General features: G+C 33.1%; 1 protein-coding gene across 1 annotated transcript in view; it reads left to right on the top strand.

Moving 5' to 3' along the window:
- The window catches only part of HFM1 (HFM1, ATP dependent DNA helicase homolog), a 79,277-nt gene that overhangs the window by 45,216 nt on the left and 12,898 nt on the right, over positions 1–21,163 (top strand). Inside the window, exons 23-31 of the mRNA XM_006919399.2 lie at positions 1,791–1,888; positions 1,970–2,101; positions 4,539–4,624; positions 4,854–4,937; positions 5,065–5,222; positions 6,687–6,790; positions 7,245–7,391; positions 18,793–18,873; positions 19,120–19,235. Coding sequence (XP_006919461.1) covers positions 1,791–1,888; positions 1,970–2,101; positions 4,539–4,624; positions 4,854–4,937; positions 5,065–5,222; positions 6,687–6,790; positions 7,245–7,391; positions 18,793–18,873; positions 19,120–19,235 — 1,006 coding nt within the window. The remainder of the gene's footprint in view (positions 1–1,790; positions 1,889–1,969; positions 2,102–4,538; positions 4,625–4,853; positions 4,938–5,064; positions 5,223–6,686; positions 6,791–7,244; positions 7,392–18,792; positions 18,874–19,119; positions 19,236–21,163) is intronic.

The following is a 21,163-nucleotide window of genomic DNA, read 5'->3' as shown; positions in this document are numbered from 1 at the left end:
CAGGAATGTTGTGTTAGTCTTCCTGGAAGGCTGCTTAAAGGAAATGGACTAAGGTGGTAAAGAGGGCACCATTTCTCATTCACACCCCTTCGCCTTTCTCCAGTATTCTGCATGGAGTGAATGTGTAATAGCTGGAGCTCCAATACCCTTCTTAGACCATGAGATAGCGTAAGCATGGAAGTCATAGATAGCACAGTAAAAATAAAGGAGAATCCTGGGTCTCTGGTGACTCATAGGACCACCAAACCAAACCCTTGAGTCTCTAACTCTGGATTTCTTTTACATAAGAGAATAAATCATTTGTATTTAAGCCACTATAGTCTGGTCATGTTTGAACCTAATCCAAACTGAATTAATACTAGTTTCATTTAATCTTTACAATAATCCTGATTTAGTCATTATTTAACTATCATGTAATTCTGCCCCCATTAGTTCAGGTGGCAGAGGTGTCACTCATTTGAGGTTGTGAGACTTCTGTTTCTACTGAGGACAAGCCCAGAATAGCCTTATTTAGTGGAGAGAGAAAGACATCCCAGCCAAAGTTCTGTACCTAACGGAATAAATTCCTGTACTCCCTCCCATTCCTGTTGTGTTACTGCATCTTGTAACAAGGTTTGACAGGGAAGTATTATGTTGAAGAAGTGTCCTACTTATTAATAGACTTATTGCTATAAATATTTCAATCGTTTTATTTTAATTCTAGGAATTTTGTATATCCTCTATATTTGTGCATTCCAGGATAGTTCACAAACTATCCTGTTTTGAAAGCACCCTATCAACATTTTTCCATCAGCTCTTGTTAATAAACCATGTAACTTTAAAACCATTTTTAATAGATGATATAAAATAATTTTCAGAAGCATATACTAGAGCCAAAAGAAGTAAGTAGTCTGTAGTTTTAGCTATCTATATCCATTATAAGAAATGAGTTGATTACTTCTTTCTGTTTTCACATATCATCTGCTAAAACTAAACCATGAAATGTAACTCTTCTACCTGTACTCTTTGTACATATGACTGTTTTTGGTCTTATCAAGAGATATGCCCCCTCTGCCTCCAAGAGAGTAATACAAGAGAATCTAATAATTTTAGTTAGATCTATAGAGTTTTTTGTATATCAATGTCTGATTATCTAAGTAAACAGGCAAAACAGGTAACAAAGAACCTGGGATATAGTAGGCACAGTGGATGTAGCTCCTCTTCTCCCCTTTTACCACCTACCCCTCAAATTTTGTAGCCAAGCAACTGCTGATTTCTAATAATCAACTAATATGCTACGAACCCTCATATGTTGAACAGAATCCTCAGTACCTAACACTATGCTTGTTACTCATAGGGACTTAATAAATATTTGTTGATTATACAAATTTTATTATTTTTCTATAATACTTATATATGGTAATGCCCAAAGACAACTGTGTTGGAGGAGAATATGACAAAAATTTTAGATGTACTGAGATTAAAGGAACAGTCTAAGTGAAAATGCCCTGTAAGCATTTGTAATTCATCAATTTAGAGATGATAATGAAAGTCTTTAGAAGAAATGAGATTTTTGAGAGAAAGAGAAGTGAATAAATAAGATTAGAGAAATGAGAACTAAACTTTTGGAGACTACGAAGAGGAAGTCAACAATGACTTACAACAATAATATAAGATAATAGACTCTAGTAGTGTCACAGAAATCAAGGCAGAGAGGAATTTTAAGAAGAGATACTTTAGTCAGTGATGTCAAATACTGTGAGATAATAATTTTTCAAAGAAAAAAAAGTGAAATTTATTCTTTCCCCTAGTCTTATTCAGGCTCAGCTAGGATGCATTCCTATACAAGACTTTGCTTTGACACAAGATACCGCGAAGATTTTCAGAAGTGGCTCACGGATTACAAGATGTATGTTACAGGATTAATGGATTTTCAATATTTTTTCAGTAAACTAGTATACTAAATTTAATATTGGAAACTTTTTTTTAGGGTTGTCAGATTTTTTGGCTCTTCAAGAACAGAAGTTTGCTGTACTATTGAATAGTTTGATTTTAGCTAAATGTTTTAGATGTAAACTTTGGGAAAACTCTCTGCATGTATCCAAGCAGCTGGAAAAAATTGGTAGGTACTGAAAACAGGCAGGCAGTTTGTCGATGTCTGCGATTTATTTTGTATTTCACTGTTAAGAAAATTATTCTGTGATGATTATATGCCTTTAAGGAAAAACTGTATTTGTAGGCCTAAATGAGGTACTGTATTTTACTTATCTTGAAAATCTGATTTTTATTTGCTCTGGCTTAAAGGATTCCATTTGAAATCAATTGGGAAACCTAATACAAATTAATGCTCTTTTTTTTAATTTGTTTTCAAACCAAGAGTGAAGTTTTGTTTTAGTAATTAGGTAACTATGTGTTGCTGTCTATTCCATTTTTATGACTTTTATTTTAATCTCAATGACAAGATATAGAGCTAACAGCTCTGGCCATTCTTAATTCATTACAGAAAACTATGTCACTTATTTCTATCTTAACTTTAAAAAAAATTTTTTTAATAACATTGTTATTAGTACTGATATTCATAGAGATACTGCAAATTATACTTGATTATTTCCTGTCTATTGGTCTATTGGGATAGGTCAGGGTATAAACTGAAAAGCTCTGGAGGGTGCAATTTCCAAAGACGGGTGTGAGTAAAGCACTCTGGAGTTTCCCAGTTTGGTGCCTTTGGCTTCGTGACCCTACTCCTTCTTAGACAGCTGGAACTCTAAAAACAGAGTCGTTATCCCATAATGGACAGTCTTGTTAGCTTTACAATATTATACACATCTTGGGGACATTAAAAAAAAATCATGTAAAAGGTCATTAGGGATTGTCTTATTATTATTACTTAGAACAAAGATATCCTACTTTTTATTTCCTTGAAGTTTGAAATCAGTGGGTGGCAGAAGGCTGACCAGTGCTGGGAGCTGGAATGAAGGTGGGGACTGACTAATGAAAGTAAGGTCGAAGTAGAGGAGAGATACTTGATGTAAAGACTCATCTTTCTTCAGAAGTCCTAGCAAACCAAATGCTACACCCATCCCACAAAGCTAAGAGTTCTGAATTGCAAAGAAGGTTACATACAACATTCAGAAAATAGCAATTTACAGAAAAATTTGAAGTTAGATTAAATGAATACTCATAAGTTTCATTATAATTTTAAAAGCCAGTCTTCACGATTTTTTAGAATATTGTCAGTATAGGCATTAGTTACATTCTGTACCTTCTAAATTGCCAAACGCTAAATATGTTCTTCAGACTTAATCAGTACAGCTGAACAGAAAGAAGCATATATTGCCCAGCAAAATTCAAATAATAGAAAAGTGTGAGAATCCAAACAAAAAAGCAAATCTAAGTACTTATAGAGCATCAGGAAAGAAATAAAGAATACACATTATTTTTCAACAATTTTTATAAACTAAAAAATTAAAATTCAGGAGAAGTTTTGAGAAAAAATGGAAATGAGCATTAAGGAAATGCGAATACTGAAAGTTGTATATTAAGAATGAGTATGCGAAATTCTCAAGAAATAATAAAGATATGAGTAAGAATATAGGAGTGTCGTACCACCAACAGTAATATATGTGCCTTAGACAGAGGGGTAATATTTTGGAATTTTATATTTCTGACAATATCTTCTATTTTGGGATTTGGTTAAATTCATTCATATGAGTATAAGAATTTTAAATTTCAGTTTCTTAAAGCATAAAGAAAAAGAAAAGGTCCAAAGATGGAAGTAAACTTAATATATTTAAGGGACAAAATTAAAGCAGTGTATCTAGAGAGTATTCAGAAAGGAGAGTGGTAGGAGTTAGATTGGAGAAGTAGACTATGGTCAAGTCATATAGGTAAGGTAGTTTGGCCACAGTAAGGAAATTGCCATTTTATTTTAAATGCAATGGAAAGGCATTGGAAATTTTAGGCAGAAGAGTAAAATTATCTCACTTAGGTACAGAAACAGAGAACTCTGAGACAGAAATGCTCAGAATGCCATAGCTTCATGAAGCAATATTCTTATTTCTGAGTCATGTTGCCTGTTTTCAAACACAAGTATAACATTAGTTGTCTCTTGGGACTTGCTATCTGGATGACATATGATAAAACTAAAGGTTGAGTCATTATGCGGACCAAAGAGTTCCTCTTTCTCTTATAAATCAAATGCATATTTTATTTCAGTTTGAAAAAGAAAATATGTATAATTGAATAATGCTATAGCCCAACTAATCCAACTGAAAACTTTTTTTAAGAAACTTTTAAAAATTAGTCTGCGGCTATGACACCCTGAATGTGCCTGATCTCAAAAGCTAAGCAGGGTCAGACCTGGTTAGTACTTGGATGGGAGACCATGCAGGAATACTGGGTGCTGTAGGTGTTAAAAAAAAAAACAACAACAACTTAAAAAAATTAGTTATTAGTCTGAATCTGTGACAATTCTTTTTTACTCAGTAGTTAAATATTAAAGTATAGTTTTAGTTTAAAATGAATTGTTTAAAAACTGCTATTTGATTAATTTTCCACAGGTATAACATTGTCAAATGCAATGGTAAATGCAGGTTTGACTTCTTTTAAAAAAATAGAAGAAACAGATGCAAGAGAACTCGAACTGGTATTTAATATTCACTTACTCCAAATGTTACCTGTATTCTATCTAAATTTTAAAACTTAACTTTTCTATGTTTATTTCTATTAAAATGATTTTCTTTCTCGTAGTCTTAAGTATTTTAACTTTAAGGTTTTAAGTAATAAGCGTTATTAAAACTATTGACTCTAAAAAAATTTTTTACTAAAACCTTTTTAGTGTTGTGGTAAGAATATAATGATATAAATGTTTTTAGATTTTAAATAGACATCCCCCTTTTGGAACTCAAATAAAAGAAACAGTGATGTATCTTCCAAAATATGAACTTGAAGTGGAACAGGTAAATACTTTGATTTTTAGATATTTTAATTGTCTTTTCAGGAATAATGCTATCCATAGCTGACTTGGAGCTGAGTATGGATAGTAAGGTTATTTTTAACATTTTTTATACCTATCCTTTCTTAAAGATTGCAAGATACAGTGATACCATGGGAGAAATATTAGTGACCATTAAATTAAGAAACTTTGAACAGCTACAAACTAAAAGAACAGCATCAGATTCTCACTATGTTACCTTAATTATAGGTGATGCAGATAATCAACTGGTTTTTAAGCACAAAATTATGTAAGTGTAAAATTTCTATTTGATTTTATTTCTAAACATATATTATAAAAATGAAAATTCCACTGAGAAAAAAAGTAATACAATAACTGGAGGACTGACTGAATTACATATCCTGACACTATAATGGGGTAGTTTCTTTATTTGTCTATTAAAAAAGATATTAAAATTTGGTCTGTTGTTTTAGATTGTTATATTTAGTACTCTAATGAACAAAGCATAAAGTCTATCGCCATGGTTTGAAACAAGTAAATAGATGAACTGTAGTCCACTGTTGCTGAACTTTCATACTTTCTTGCTTTTCTCCAGTTAGTTATGACCTTACTACTCTTTGATTGTAATCTTCCTCCTACTCACTTCAAAATATATCTTCTATTTTCAAATTTAAATCTAACAAACTAGTATAGCTCTATTGTAGGATCCAGCCAGCTAGATCAAATATAAAAAGGAGGTATTTTCTTTATACCTAGTACTCTAGCATATATTCTTTACTTCAGCCTTTTTTTCCTAATACTATTATTTTTCCTAAGCTGTCATAAGCAAACTCTTAGGATTTAAGTTATAATTATAGCTATTTTTTTTGAGCACTTAGTAGTTTCCAGGTATTTAATTGTTTAATCTTTATAGGAGACAAGTGCTATTATTATTTATATTTTATTGAGGAAGAAATTGAGACCAAGATAATCTAACCAGTTTGTTCAAGGTCATATAGGTAGTCTAAAGTCTATATTTAAACCCAAAAATTCTGACTCCAGAGCCTATGCTCCTAACCATATTACTGTACATTGCAAATTCAGGAATGGCAGTGACTCTGAAATGGAAATCTCTTGTTACCAGTGTACTGAAAGATACTTTCCTAAAATGTCCCATGCAAGGTTCCTAAAGGGATTGCAGTGACTGATAGAATAGCTTTTTCATTGGTAACTACTCTCCCATAACTAGCCATGGCACACTTATAGAGAATATATTATTGCACAAATCTTTATTCTCTGTGACAACTAAATCTGACAGCCTTGACTGTATGAGACTAAAATGAGTTCAGTCACAAAATTGGTGGTTGGTTTGTTTGTGATGTTATTAGATACAATCTATTTTATATCAATTTTAAAGACACTGTTGAAGTTCTCACAAAGTCATATAACTTATGTACAACCATTTCAAAGTGGTAGTGATTTAGGGGCAAGCTCATGGGTTATTGATAGCAACTATATATTCAGATGGGCCTGCCATGAGTCAGTGCATCTTGAAATCAGCTCTTGGGTCAATGTGCAGTTAAAATTATGATCACAGTAGTTCCACTGACACCCCAATTCCTCTTCCAAGAATCTGGGGAAAATAGTTTTCAGTACTGACTTCAGTTTGTCACCACATAGGACATATTATAGGATAAATTATCTCTTGAAGATTAATGTATTATTTCATTTGGTGTTCAGATCATTAATTAAATGATGCATTATCCTTTTTCAGGGATTCTGTTTTGCTAAAAGCTGGAAATTGGGCTAAAAAGATTGATGTGAAAAGAGCTCTTAAATCTGAAGATCTTAGCATAAATCTAATTAGTTCTGAATATGGTAAGTTCATTGAAGTAATGAAGACATGATTGTAAAGAATATGATAAAATTTTTAAATTATTTCCTTTATACTGAAACAGAACAACAATATATGTAAAAGATATTGTATAAAGTAATTTATTTAAATAATATATATCATTTTAAAGGAAATTTTATGTATTTAGATATGTAAAAGATAACATGGATTATCTTTTTAAAATTTTATCTGTTCATTTACAGATATTTTATTTTCTGAGATAGTTAAATTTCAATTAATGTGGGAACACTGATTTTCATTTTTATGATGCATAAATTTTAATTTTGAAACTTTTTTCTTTGCATTTTTATTTTCTGGACTGATTAGCCATTTTAGTTCCAACAGGTATAAAAATATAAGAGAGAAAAACAAATAAATTATCTCATGTATGGATTTATATGATTTAAATAAGCACATATTCTTTTTTCCTTTTTCGAGTTGGACTTGATATTCAGCAGAAATTTGAAGTCTTTTACTTAGGACCCAAGAAGTTTGGAAATCAAATAATTATACGAAAAAAATCAGAAACAGAGATTTCCAATTCTGAACATTCAGATAGATCTACTGTAGCAGGATCCAATAAAGGTGAATGGCTATATTTATTCCTCTTCTGTATTAAAGTAAAGATTGGGCTATGGAGGACTGCGTATATAGATTAGTAGTTGCCAGGGGCCAAGGATAGGAAGAAATGAGGAGCAACTACTAATAGGTACATGATTTCTCTTTGTGGTGATGGCATGTTCTGGAATTAGAGTATGGTAATGGTTACATAATCTTGGGAATATACTAAAAACACACTAATACTTTGTTTACTTTAAAAGGGTGGATTTTACGGTGTGAATTATATTCAATTTAAAAATAAATTTTATTATTATATAGTAGCATAAATGAAGAGATAGAAATCATAATTTTAAAAATATTATGTACGATAGCATCAGAAATCTCAAATGCCCAATAATGCAGTAGCAAAAGATAGTCATACCACTACATGAAAACTAAAAATTATTATTGCAAGCAAATTAAGGAAAACAAGTTATTGAATGATATTATAAACATGTCAGTTCTTCCCAAATTAAGCTTTAGATTCCCAAATTAATCTTTAGATTCAGTGCAGTCCCAATTCCAGCAGGTTTTTTTTTTACCCCCTGAAACAACACATTGACTATAAAATTCATGCAAGAATTCAAAAGAACAAAAATAGTCATGGTAAACTTGAAGAAGAAAATATAACTGGACCACTTACTTTATTAGATATCAGGACCTATTATTAAACAATAGGTATTAAGAAAGTGTGGTATAGGCATAGTATAGATATATTAACCAATGGAATAGATTAGAGTCCAGAAATGGACCTACAGATACACAGTTACTGATTTATGACAAAATCAGTGTCATGACAAGTGACTGTATCATGCAGTATTCTAAGAAAGAACGATCTTTTAAAAAAAATGGTACTAGATCACTTGGGTATCCATATTGAAAAAATTGTATCTTGACCCTGTTCTCACAAGACTTATTTCTAATATATGGCTGATTTAAATGTGAAAGGAAAACAATAAAAACTTTAGAAATAAAAATACATCTTCAAGACCTTGGAATAGGTAAATTTCTTAAACAGGACACAAAAAGCGCTAATTATAAAAACATTTGATAAATTTTACCATGTTCAAATTAAGACTCTCTGTTCACTAAAAGACACTATTAAGGGAGGGAAAAGCAACCATAAAGTGTGAGGAAAAAATTGCGATACATATTCCTGGCTGTTATGGACTGAATTGTGTCCTTCCCAAATTCATACGTTGAAGTCCTAACCTCCAATATCTCAAAATGTGACCATATTTGGATATAGAGTCTGTAAGGAGATAGTTAAGTTAAAATGAAGTAGTTAGGGTGGGCCCTAATCCAATATGACTGGCATTCTTTTAAGAAGAGGAAATTAGGACACAAACACACACAGAGGGAAGACCATGTGAAGACACAGGGAGAGACAACCATCTAAAAGCCAAGAAAAAGGGGTCTCAGAAGAAACTAATCCTGCTGACACCTGGATCTTGGAATTGTAGCCTGCAGAATTGTGAGACACTAAATTTCTGTTGTTGAAGCCACTTAGTCTGTGGTACTTTGTTATGGCAGTCTTAGCAAACTAATATACTGGCAAAGAACTATTACACATAATATATAAAGAACTCCTATGTCTATATGAAACAGATAAATTATTAGAAAAATGGGCACAAGATTGAATAGACACTTTCAAATAGAGGATATGCAAGCAGTCAAGAACATATGAAAGGGTATTTAATAAGAATTAATCTATAATCAGATATCATTCTGTAACCACCAAAAGGACTTAAATGGAAAAGAAAAATACCAAGTATTGATGGAGTTGTGTAACAGCCATTACTCTCAATCACTAATGTGAGTATAAATTGGTACAACTACTTTGGAAAACCAGCACTATTTACTAAAGCTTAAAATATGCATATTTTATGAGCCAGCAATTCCCCTTCTAGGTATATATCTGACAGTAGTATGCATGTGTGTTCACCGAAAGACATACTTTGGAATGTTCATAGTACTACTATCTTATTAGTCCTAAACTAGAAACCAGCCAAATACTCATCAGCAATTCCATGGACAGACAAATAAATTGTGGTATAATGACCCAATAGAATTCTAAAGAGTTGGCAAACTTTTTCTTAAAGGGCCAGATAATAAATATTTTAGGCTTGCAGGCGGTATGGCTTCCTTTACAACTACGCAGCTCTGTCTCTGTAACTCAAAAGCAGTCATAGATAATATATAGATGAAGGACATGGCTGTGTTCCAGTAAAGCTTTATTTACAAAAATAGGTGGCTGGCTCATGGACCATATCCTGCTGTAGAGCAATAAGAATGAATGATCTACAGCTACACACAGTAATATGAATGGATTTCACTAACATAATGCTAAGCAAAAAGAAGCCAGACATAAAAAAGAGTAATACTGTATGATTCCATTTATATAAATTATAAAAATTGATAATATTGTTATGGATTGAACTGTATTCCCAAAACATACATTGACATTCTAATTCCTGGTACCTGTGAATGTGATCTTATTTAGAAATAGAATCTTTACAGATGTAATCAAGTTAAAATTAGGGCCTACTCTATTCCAATATGACTAGTGTCCTTATAAGAAGAGATATACAGATACAGAGAGGAGAACTCCATATGAGGACACAGACCCAGAGAAAAGAAGCCATGCAAAGAGAGAGGCAGAGACTGGAGTTATGTCTTCATAAGCAAAGAAACTTCTAGAGCTAACAGAAGCTAGGAGAGGTTTCGGGGGAGTATGTTTGTGCCAACAGCTTGATTTCAGACATCTAGCCTCCAGAACCATAACAAGAAATAAATTGCTCTTGTTTTAAACCACACAGGTTATGGTACTTTGTCATGGTAGCCCTAGAAAATCAATATACTAATCTGTTCTATTAAAAGGATAAGTGATACTCTTGGCAGAGGTGACTGAAAGGGGGTATAAGATTGGCTTTGAGAGATGCTGATAATTCTCTGTTTGCATGATCTAGTTGTTGATTTTGAGGGTGTGTTCAGTATGTGAGAATTCATTGTGTCATACATTTACTATATATGTACTTTTCTGTATTATATATACTTAAATAAAAAGTTAGACAAAAAAAGGAAAAGTTAGTTTTTAAAAATACTTAAATAGAAAGTTAGAAAAAAAGAATTTGAGTTAGACATGTGGATTCTGATCTTGACTCTGATATGTATTGCTAGTTGTGATCTTTGCAAAATACAATTTCTCTGAGCTTTGGTTTCCAAATCTGTTAAAAAGAAAAGAAAAGAAAAGAACAGTATTTCTCAGCTGCACTCAACACCACTGATCAGTTTTTTTTTTAATTTTGTCTGTCCTTAAAATACCTGTTTAAGTGGTTGTGTTTAATAAGCAAATGGAGAAATATTTCCATGACACTACTCTTCCTTGACTTGCCTTTTTCTCAAAGGCTACTTTTTTCATATTTTTCTCACCCTGCGTTCCTTCTCTGACTTCTAAATGTTGGAGTTACCTAAGATTCAGTCCCAGGCCTCCCTTTTTCTGTCTACGTTATTTTTGTAGGTGATCTTATCCTTTTTAATTACTTTAAATGTCACTAATATATCAAGAGATCTGCTGAACACCTTCATTTCAACATTTCCATATCTGAACTTGTGATCTCTTTTCCCTTTCTCCATCCTACATCTAGTGTACTTATTTCTCTTTCAATATTCATTTCATTTAGTGGTACTACCATCTGTTCATTTACCAAGTTACTCAGTACTGCAACCTAGGAATTATTCTTGACTATTCCCTTCCTGTTACCCCATATCCAATATATCAACATGTTCTATCATTCTGTCTCCAAAATATATCTTGAAAGTGGTACATTGTAGGTCCTCAGTATCTGTTGAATGAAACTGGAGGAATGCCTACTTAAATAGTTGTATTAAAAGCACCTGAAAAAGGTATATGTGAAAAATGTAAACTAATAACTTACTTTCTGTGTTACCATTGTTGATGTTATAATGTTATATCATCTTTTCTTTTAGAAGTACTTTCCACCACCACCACCACCCCCCCCTTTTTTTTAGCTGAAAAAAAAAAGAATCTCATGGTTGCATATGTTTGTATATAAAAAATAAAGAAGGGTTTCAGCTTAGCTTTCAATGATCCCCTTTTTCTTAGAACTGACTCCCACATCACAGAAGTAGTCTATTTTGTCTTGATACTACATTCTCCTGAGATCTCCATTTGGCCACTATTTTTCTGGCAGCAAAATTATTGGGAATCAAGTGACCTTCTTTTATTCAGTCCCAAGTCCAGATTCCCAGAAGGAAGGAAATACCGCAGTTTAAGAAAGACAATTTATAATTAGTACTGCAGTAAGATAATATAAACTCAGAACTATCAGATGGCCATGCTTTACCATGTATGGTAAGAATCATATATAGTTGGACTATGGATGAGAAGAGTAAAACAGGTACAGAGAGGAGCAAAGATGAGAATGCCAGAGCCAGAGTTCTGATGACTTTCCATTTTGGGGTTTCAGCCCCTCTTAGCTGTGTTACTGCTTTTGTATTTTGTAAGATATCTGTGGCCATGTAATACATTTCAAAACCCCACCAAAGGCCTATTTTTTTTTTTAAATAGCTTGAATTGTTTCTGTTACTGTAGTAAAATGTTGAAATGTTTACTATACTTCACACTACCATGAGTCTTTTATAAGGCCCAGAATTCCCTACAAATTCAGCACAACACTGTAGAAAACAGTTAAAAGGTGCTTCCTATCAGACAAATATTGTTTTATTATACACACACACCCTTCACATACATGTATACATAACCATCCCAAATCTTAAGAACATCCCAACTATATAATTCAGTTTTTATGTGCAAAATCATATATCCCCAAATCAAGATACATGATTATACCTTTAAACATAACATACCTACACTATCTGCATTTTCTTTCTCAGTAACAGATACAGTGAAGCAGTCAGATTTACTTTACTAAGGTTAGGACAAAATTTGGGCTTTTTCAAATAAATCCAAATTTCAGTTTTCCTGACTTCTTGTCAGATCATATTATTAAATGATATAAACTGATATTTGGTTCAGAGAATGTAGTTGCTATGATTTCCAAAGGTATTTGCAAGTTCAACAAATATTTTAATATTGTATATTTGTAAAATATTTAATATTGTATATGCCAAATTATAGGACCATATATAAAAACAAAAGAATACACCTAACTGTACATAATAGAATTATTTTTTTGTTTTCTACAACTCTGAAAACATGCTTTTTGCAGCAATTTCTCATATATAGTTATAGTCCAAGAGATAAAATTTTTGTAGAATTTAAGGGAAAATATTTTTGCTATTTTTAAAATATGGCAATGTGAAAAATACACTTTTTTAGTTATAAAAAATTTAGATATTTTTTCATGCCAGTTACCTCTTAATATATGAGGTTTATGCATTTGAACTTCTTATCCTTTAAATTCATTCTCAAGAAGAAGTATGAGCTTTGTTTAATTTGAAGAAAATTGATTTGATATTAATATATTCATTTGCATTTGCTATGCCATTCAGAGTATGAAAATTTAATGTACTTAAAGAATATAAGGATAAAACCAATACCCACGCACTTTGGAAGTGTGCACATTTAAATACTTTTCAAAAGGCAGTCAGCTTTTCTTTATACTCTTTGTTATATACATGCACTAAATTGTAAAATCAAGGACTCCGATTAATCAGTGTGATTCTTTTCTTGATAAATAACAAAGTGATAGTATAATATTTGACAAATGATTAAAAGGAGATGCTCATTTTAAAAAGTAAAACTATAAAGTGTATAAATCTATGATTAACATAAATCAGGAACTGTTAAAGTCAAAGTAATATTCTTTTAGCAATATTAACTTCAGTAATTTATGCATAGACCAAATTATTTGAATTATAATTAGGATGTGAGGCTAAGTGTGTCAGGGATGCCTACTATTTTCAATTTTTTTCTGGATTTTTTTGAACAAAGGTCTAGTTGACATTAATAAACTTGTTTTCCTTTAAATACCTGGAACTTTAAAAGCTTTGAGACTTCAAAAAACATATATAAATTAATATATGTGACAAAACTCTGAAAATGTTTCAGGTTATGATGGTGATGGAGTAGGGAATCTGTTAACTTTATATCGAAGAGTACACCTTAGGTCAATTTTCTCTGGTAACCTCATTTTTCTAGTTATACTTATTAACAAGTATAATCTCTATAAGCTTATACTTGTTAATAAGACAAATTCAGATAATTTGCAGGATGTAGGGAATAGGGTGAGGTTAGGGGAGCACTTGTATTTTCTAAGTGCCATTTCTAACAGAAATATAGTAAGAAGTTTTTGTCACTTAGGTAATATCCATACAATAGTATTCTATAAACAGACTTATATATAGTCCTCATTTCTGACAAGACCTGCTAACTCTACCTTGAAATTTTGGGGAGTCCCAAATCCTGCCAGATCCTAATGAATTTTTGGCACTGGGAACAAATATTTGTAGTCATTGTACGCCACCTTGTGGTAATTCTTAGAAATGCATCCATTAGAGGTTTGGATTAAAGGAGAAAGCAGCTTCTTATCCTATATTGCAAAACAATCTGCAAGACATTTCCTTTTAGTCTTCCCACCCCCAAAAAAGATTTTTTTCCTAAATAAATTAAATGTATTACTTGGGGTGACCTAAGGCAGCTAGTATAACTAAGGAGGTAAGGTGGTTGAGAGATCAAGCTTTGTAATTAGACTACCTGAATTAGAATCTCAGGTTTGCTATTTACTATCTGCATAGTTAACCTCTGTATGAATTAATTTTCTCATTTGTTAAATGGAGATAGAATAAGACTACTTTAGAAGCAGACAACTAAGGATGAAGAGACATTTGAGGAATATCTGGAACATATGAAAGAGAGCCCAAAATAAGTAAACGGAAAATGGATGAAAGAGCAATGGGATAATTCAGGAATGTAATAAAATGTAATATAAACTAATTAGTAACTTTGGTGAAATTAAAGATAAAATTGGAACTATAAAATAAAATAGGATGCCATGGGGAAAAAAAGCAATTAAGAAACAAGAGTGAGTGTAAAGAAATAAAACCTATAATTGGAAAAAAATAGTTAAGCTAGAGGGCCAGAAGATAGAGTCACTACAATATAAATGAAAGCAAAAAGACAGAGAAAATTAAAGAGACAAAGGGGGCAATCTAAAAGTCCAATAGCTAACTAATAAGTGTTCCAGAAAGAGAGAAGAAATAAATTAGAAGAAATAATTTGAGAAAATTATCTAGACTTGAGGTGAGACATAAATCACATCAAAAAGGCTTACTTAGTGCTAGTTAGCATGAATGAAAGAAAATCTACAAAGGGGGTATAATTGCAGCATTTCAGAACATCATGGTAAAGAGAAAATCATAAGTTTTTCTAAGAAACAAAAACCAAAGTTGTATTAGTATTTTTATCAACAACACTGGATGTTAGAAGACAATAAACTTTAAAACTCCAGGGAAAAAATTATTTTCCATGATGGGTACTATACCCAGCCAAACAATTAAGTATGATAAGTAAAAAAAAAGCTATCTTAATACATTCAAGTATTCAGAAAGTAACTCTCATATGCCCTTTCTCAGGCAGTTTAAGGATGAACACAATAAAACAAAACAGTTAACCAAGAAAGGGAAATATTAAAGAATCCAGAAATAGTGGATTTAGTCCAGGAACTTAGTGAAAGAAAGTTCCAGGATGACTACTATAGGACAGGCCTAGATTGCATAAGGAGGCTAATGGAGGACTCAGGAAAGGAGGTATCAATTACAGGGAAATAAGTGAGTGAATTGTTTCCATATATTTATCTCTATCTTTGAAGCATTGAATGAACCTAAAAAAAAAAAAAACTTAAGGTAGCTATTGGTAGACTATAAGGAAGGCAGTAAAACTTCAAGGAAAACAATATACTGCTCAATAAAGTAAAGCACTCCACTTGATTCTACATAAAATATATTTTTACCTTCTATACACCTCTCGAATCAGTCTGTTCTCTTTGACTCTACTATTACCACCACCTGGACTGAGTTACTTTCATTTTCATTACTGAATGACTACAGTAGATTCTTAACAGTTTTCTTTCATCCACTCTGTCCTCTCTCAAATCCATTATCCTTATTAGATGCCATAGAGTGATTTTTTCTCAAAATGCAAATTCAATTAAATCCCCTCTTTGGTTAAAACACTTCAGTGGCTCCATATATCTTTTAGAATAAAAGATCCAAATCATTAACATCCCCTACAAGGTTCCATACTGTCATGTGAATCAGTCCCTAAGCAGCAGTGGGGTGGCAGCTGTTTTGTGGTCTTGCCTCACCTCCATAGAATTGGCTGGTAAGGACACAAGGGACCCAAATAGATTTAGACAGTTTATTACTTAAACAGCAAACCAGATCAGCATGGTATCAGCTGCTTGCATCCCTAATCCCATAGCCTGACACTGAACTAGAGGAGCCAAATGACATGAAGGGGTGCTTTGTTTTTAAGGAGTGAACTCTCACTGCAGCTAAGCAGTTTTATAGCCCGCAGCTATACCCAAAAGGGGCAAGGTGAAAAGTCCTATGCCTTATTGGAACCAGGAGGCAGCCTCATGCAAGATATGGAGCTTCCTGCAAGCTAAGGAGGCTGAAGAGCCTCACAAGACTGCCTATCTTGACATGTCCCAAGATGAGTCAGAGGGCGTTCTGTAAATAGTTCAGCCTTGCCTATATATATGGCCTATGTGGAGACATGCAATTGCCAGAGTGCCACGATGGAGCTGTTTACCTACAAAAATAGGCTGTCCGACCTTTCCACCACTACAGTCTCATCTTGTACACTCTTACTTTCAGTTTCTCAATGTGCTATGCTTTCCCTTGTCCTAGAGCTTTTGCACATGCTGTCCTCTCTTTGGTTTATTAACTCCCACTCTTTCTTTACTCCTCAGTCCAGTTGTCACTTATTTAGGGAAGACTTCTAAGACATTCCTGACCAGGACAGTTCCCTCTGTTATCAAATAGCATTGTGCTCCTCCCCTTCATAACTCTCAGAACAATTTTAGTGTTATAATTACTTGTATAATCTTTAATTAACGTATTAGTAGAGTTAATACATACACTATTAGTTTATCACTTAATTTAAAAATGCTTTCACATACTTTATCTTTTCATCTCTGTGAGGTAAACAAAACAAGTATTATTTTTAATCTCTGTTTTTTACAGAGAAGAGTCTATATTAGAACTCATGTTTTCTTCAGTTTAGGATACCCTAATCTTCCCTACTGTGTTTTTCATGTAAGTACATTAAATATAAGCTGGCATACAGTAAACTAAGTGGAGAGGTACAAAGAAAATGCCATAAGGTCTCAAAGGAGAGAGAAATTACTTCTAGATGGGGTGATCAAGGTAGATGTTCATGATAGCTGTGCCATTTGAGTTGGCCTTGAAAGTTGATAGCCTTCTGATTGACAAAGAAGTAAGGGTCTTCTAAGACAATAGATAATATCAAAGGTACAATCATAGAAAGGTTTGGGATTATTTGAATAATGGCAAGTGAATGTGTTTTGATGAATGTATGGGTATTAGAATGGTAGGCTAGAATTATATTGTAGAGGACTTTAAATACAGAATTAATTTTGTTGACAGCAGGAAGTAACTAATGTTTCTAAATGGGCAAATGACCTGATCAGAGTTGAACTTTTAGGAGGATTAATTAAACTACAGCATATAGAGTAAATTGCAATGTGGTAAGGTTGAAATCAAGGTTAGTCAGGTAAGTGAGAGATGAGATCATGAACTGGGGCAAAACTTCTCAACCAGTAAGCCATGGCACGCCTTGCAAAGTATGTCAAAACTTTTCAGCCAAAGACTGCTGGGAGCACATATGTATTTGAAGAAAGTTGGGTTATTTTTTAACTTGCTGCAGCAAAGGAGAGCATAGCACTGGCAGAACCGTGCGTCATCTCAGGGAATTGGGAGGAGCTTATTTTAGAGTTTTAGTTTTTCCTAGGTGATTCTTAGAAGGGTTTAAAGAAAGCAGAGGTCAATCCTGGATTTGGTACTGTCAGAAAGAGGAGTATTGAATATTTTGAAGCATCTTATCTTGTGGATGGGAGGATTAAAGAAATAGCAGTCATTTGTGTTAGCCAGAAGAGGGGGATGTTTAGTTATTTTTGTAGTTTTTGAGTGTCCTTGTCTCTAGATTCAGAAATAATTTTACTGTAGTCTTATCTGTCTTCTACTGTAGTCACAGAGTGGCCTTATCTGAGAATTGCTTAAATATTTCCAAAGTTGTTTATGTTCAGTTAGGAACACTATAGTTCAGCTGTCAGCTTCCAGCTGATATTTTATTATTTTATCAGTACCCAATATATTGATCTTCTCAATATGCCTGAAGGCATCTAGCCAGTTGCCTCATATGGTGAGCAGCATTATCCATTTACCACAGGGTGCTATACATATACGGCATTATCATTGTCTAGATGTGCCATGCCTTTAGAAAGCTTGATTGCAACAGCACTGAAAATGTAAAAGACCAAGAAAGGTTGTAAAGGTTTTAAAAAGTCTTCACTGTCTACAGCATTTCTAGTTGACTTAAAAATCTATGCTTCAGCAAAAATAAACGGATTTCTATAGTCTGTAGTATGCTGCCTTTAGATATTATGCCCTCTACCTGGAACATCTTCCTTTGGTCCCCTTCTCATATCCAGATCCTGTCTATCATTCAAGGACCAGTTCAAATATCTCTTTCCACCCTCTCATTACTAGTGAGAACTAAGATCAAGAAAGATCCTACTCAAAATATAATAAATGAAAAATTAATTACGTGTTTATATGTATTAATTCTAGCTTAGGGAGGGTCAAGCTGGGAGAACTCTCTCCTTTCTATGAATTTATATAACAAATTTCTTACACCCCTGAAGCACTTATTTCTAATATTTATCAGATATGTATGGTGTACTATCTATTAGCAGCTGTCAGTAATGCCATGAGGTTTGCTTCTTTCCAGGTTCTTCAGGCTTAAGTATAAAGCAGCAGAAAAGTCTCAAAACTCCACCCGCATTTTTACCTTATGCAGGACAAAAGTCACTGATATTTTGTGATATTTGGCTCTATTTTCATCAGGGAAGTTAAGAGAAGCTTATATGTGGCTCAATGCTCCTTGTAAAAAGCTAGAATGGGGCTAATTGTGAGGCAGGGACTGACTGTTGTCAGAAATGTCTTTTTTTTTAATTATATATTAAATGGTTTGATATTGGAGGAAGTGTGGAAAATCATAGTCTTTGTACTGTCTGAAAGGAAAGAAACTATAAAAATTAGTTAAATTAATAATAATAGATGTAATAAAACTAGGTTTGTTTTTCTTATATTAATTTAGGAATGACTGCCTACAGAAAACCTGGGAACCGAGAATGTAATCATCACTGTAAAAATAAACATGTTTGTGGACATGACTGCTGTGAGTTCCATAAAACAAATTCATTTCAGGTTTCAAAATTTGAAAGGTCTTTGATAAATAGTAATGACATTCTAATTATCTATGTGTGGTATTTGCATTATGTAGCTTATAACACAAAAAATTTTCTTTCTCTTGTGGACAATATAAAAAAGTAAATATTAGGTTAGAAATTTTGAAGAAATTTGGATTTATATGAACAATACCTTAAATAACAAAACCTAAAGAATCTAGAATTTCTTTTCCTAGGTAAAATTGGAGTTGCACAGAAGTCAGAAGTGAAAAAATCAACAATTTCTTCATATTTGTCTGATTTAAGAAACAGAAATGCTGTTTCATCTCTTCCTCCAGTTAAACGTCTCAAGGTTAGTTTTAATAACATTTCTCCCTTGTCCTGTAATTAAGTGTATGTGAATATTCCTTTGTTCTGTGTATCGATTAGGTAGGTAGCCACAGTGTACTTTAGGTTTACTTGAGAACTTGACTAGGCATATGACCATTATTCATAATACTGTTTCTAAAGAAAAAGGTATAGTTCTTAATAATTAGTCTGTAAATCTTCTTTTGGTACATAATTATACAACCCCTTCCCTCATTAGCCTTTTTTTCTTTTTCTTTCTTTCTTTTTTGTTTTTAACTAGAGAAGAGGGAAATGGAGAAGGATATGTAGCCGAAACTAGACACTCTTGCCCTTTCCTGGTTTTGTCTGTGCTAGACAAGGCTGGGAAGTATGAAGTTGATTTTGATTTATGCCCTTACATAAGTACTGAGCAAGAGCCTCCCTTCCATGTGATGAAGGAATGGGAGTTCCTACTGTTTGATAAGCTAGTCACTAACAGACTTATGCTAAGCCTAAGTCATCATATCCATGGCAAAATTATTGATCAAGTTACAGAACAGAGCCAATAAAATGGCAGAGTTTGCTGCTGCTTTTCTAGGGCTTTTATAACTGAAGATTCTAAGTTATGAGGCTAAATCAAGGGAAATATTTGGAAACAGGGAGAGGCATGCAGTTTGAAATGACTACCTACCATCTTCTCTGAGGTAAGTTTTTAGCAGCTCAGGTTTTTTCTTCCTTCCTTTTCTTCCATTTATTCCATATTATTTTTTCTTACCTTCCATAGTCACTGAGCACCAAGAATGTGTCAAGCACTATAATAGATGCTAAGATACAGTGACAAATAAGATAGTTTTAGTCCCAGCCCTGATAGAGCTTATAGTTAAGTGAAGGGCACAAATAAGTAAATAGGCTTTTTCAGTATTTAGTGTGATAAGTGATTCTGTGACAAAAGTGTAAGATAACTTGAACTTAGATAGAAAGTGTACCCACTCCATATTTGATAGGCCAGAAATGGATTCCTAATAAACATGATTGAGACCTAAAGGATATATAGGCATAAGCCAGGTATGGAGAGGTGGGCACCAGAATGGTGGTGAAAAGGGATTGAAAAATATTCCAGACATAGAGAATATGCAGTGGTCCAAAGCTGACAAAGAGATCTTTTAAAAAAACAAAAACCTGAAGTAATACAATATGTCTGGACTTCAACTACAAGTAGGGGAGTGGAAAGAGATGAGGTAAGTAGGAGCTAGATCATGAACACTTTTTTTTCTATTTTAAGAATTAGGACTTTATTCTGAAAGTATTGGGAAGTCACTGAAGGGCTTTAATCATTGACATGATCGGAATTGTATTTTATAAAATTCATTATGGATGCAATGTAGAGAATGGATTACAAAAGGAACACAAGGACTCATTAGGTTAGTTTTACAATAATCCAAGCAAGATGATGCCCTAGTCTAGTGTAGTGGAAGTAGCAATGGAAGAAAGTGGCTGCGTTTAAAATATTTTTCAGAGATAGAATGAGTTAGCTTGGTACTTAATTGGTTATGAGGGCACAAGTAGAAGGAGTAGTTAAAGATGATGCCCAGCTTTCTGACTCAAGCAACTTGGAAAAAAGTGGGGCCTCCATAGAGTAGAGACTCTAAAGAAAAAGCAAGTTTAGAAGAGTAGAGACATGATAAGTTCATTTTTGGAAATATTGAATTTAGAAGCCTGCAAGATCTCTAGCTCAAGGTGTTTTAGTGACAGGTGGATGTAACTGAAAATCAGGAAAGAGAGCTGAGCTAGAAGTATAGATTTGAGAGTTATTTGCATGTAGATGATAATCGAAGCCATGGAAGCAGAAGAAATCTGATTGAGAATGTGCAGAGTGAAAAGAGTTCTTGAAAGCCTAGTAAAGAACCCTGAAGAATATCAACATTTAAGAAGAGCCTGAGAAGAAGATTTGAG

Source organism: Pteropus alecto, unplaced genomic scaffold (assembly GCF_000325575.1).
Source record: "Pteropus alecto unplaced genomic scaffold, ASM32557v1 scaffold25, whole genome shotgun sequence".
Taxonomy (NCBI): domain Eukaryota; kingdom Metazoa; phylum Chordata; class Mammalia; order Chiroptera; family Pteropodidae; genus Pteropus; species Pteropus alecto.
The sequence above is the reverse complement of the archived record's forward strand: the minus strand, read 5'-3'. Positions and strand labels throughout refer to the sequence as shown.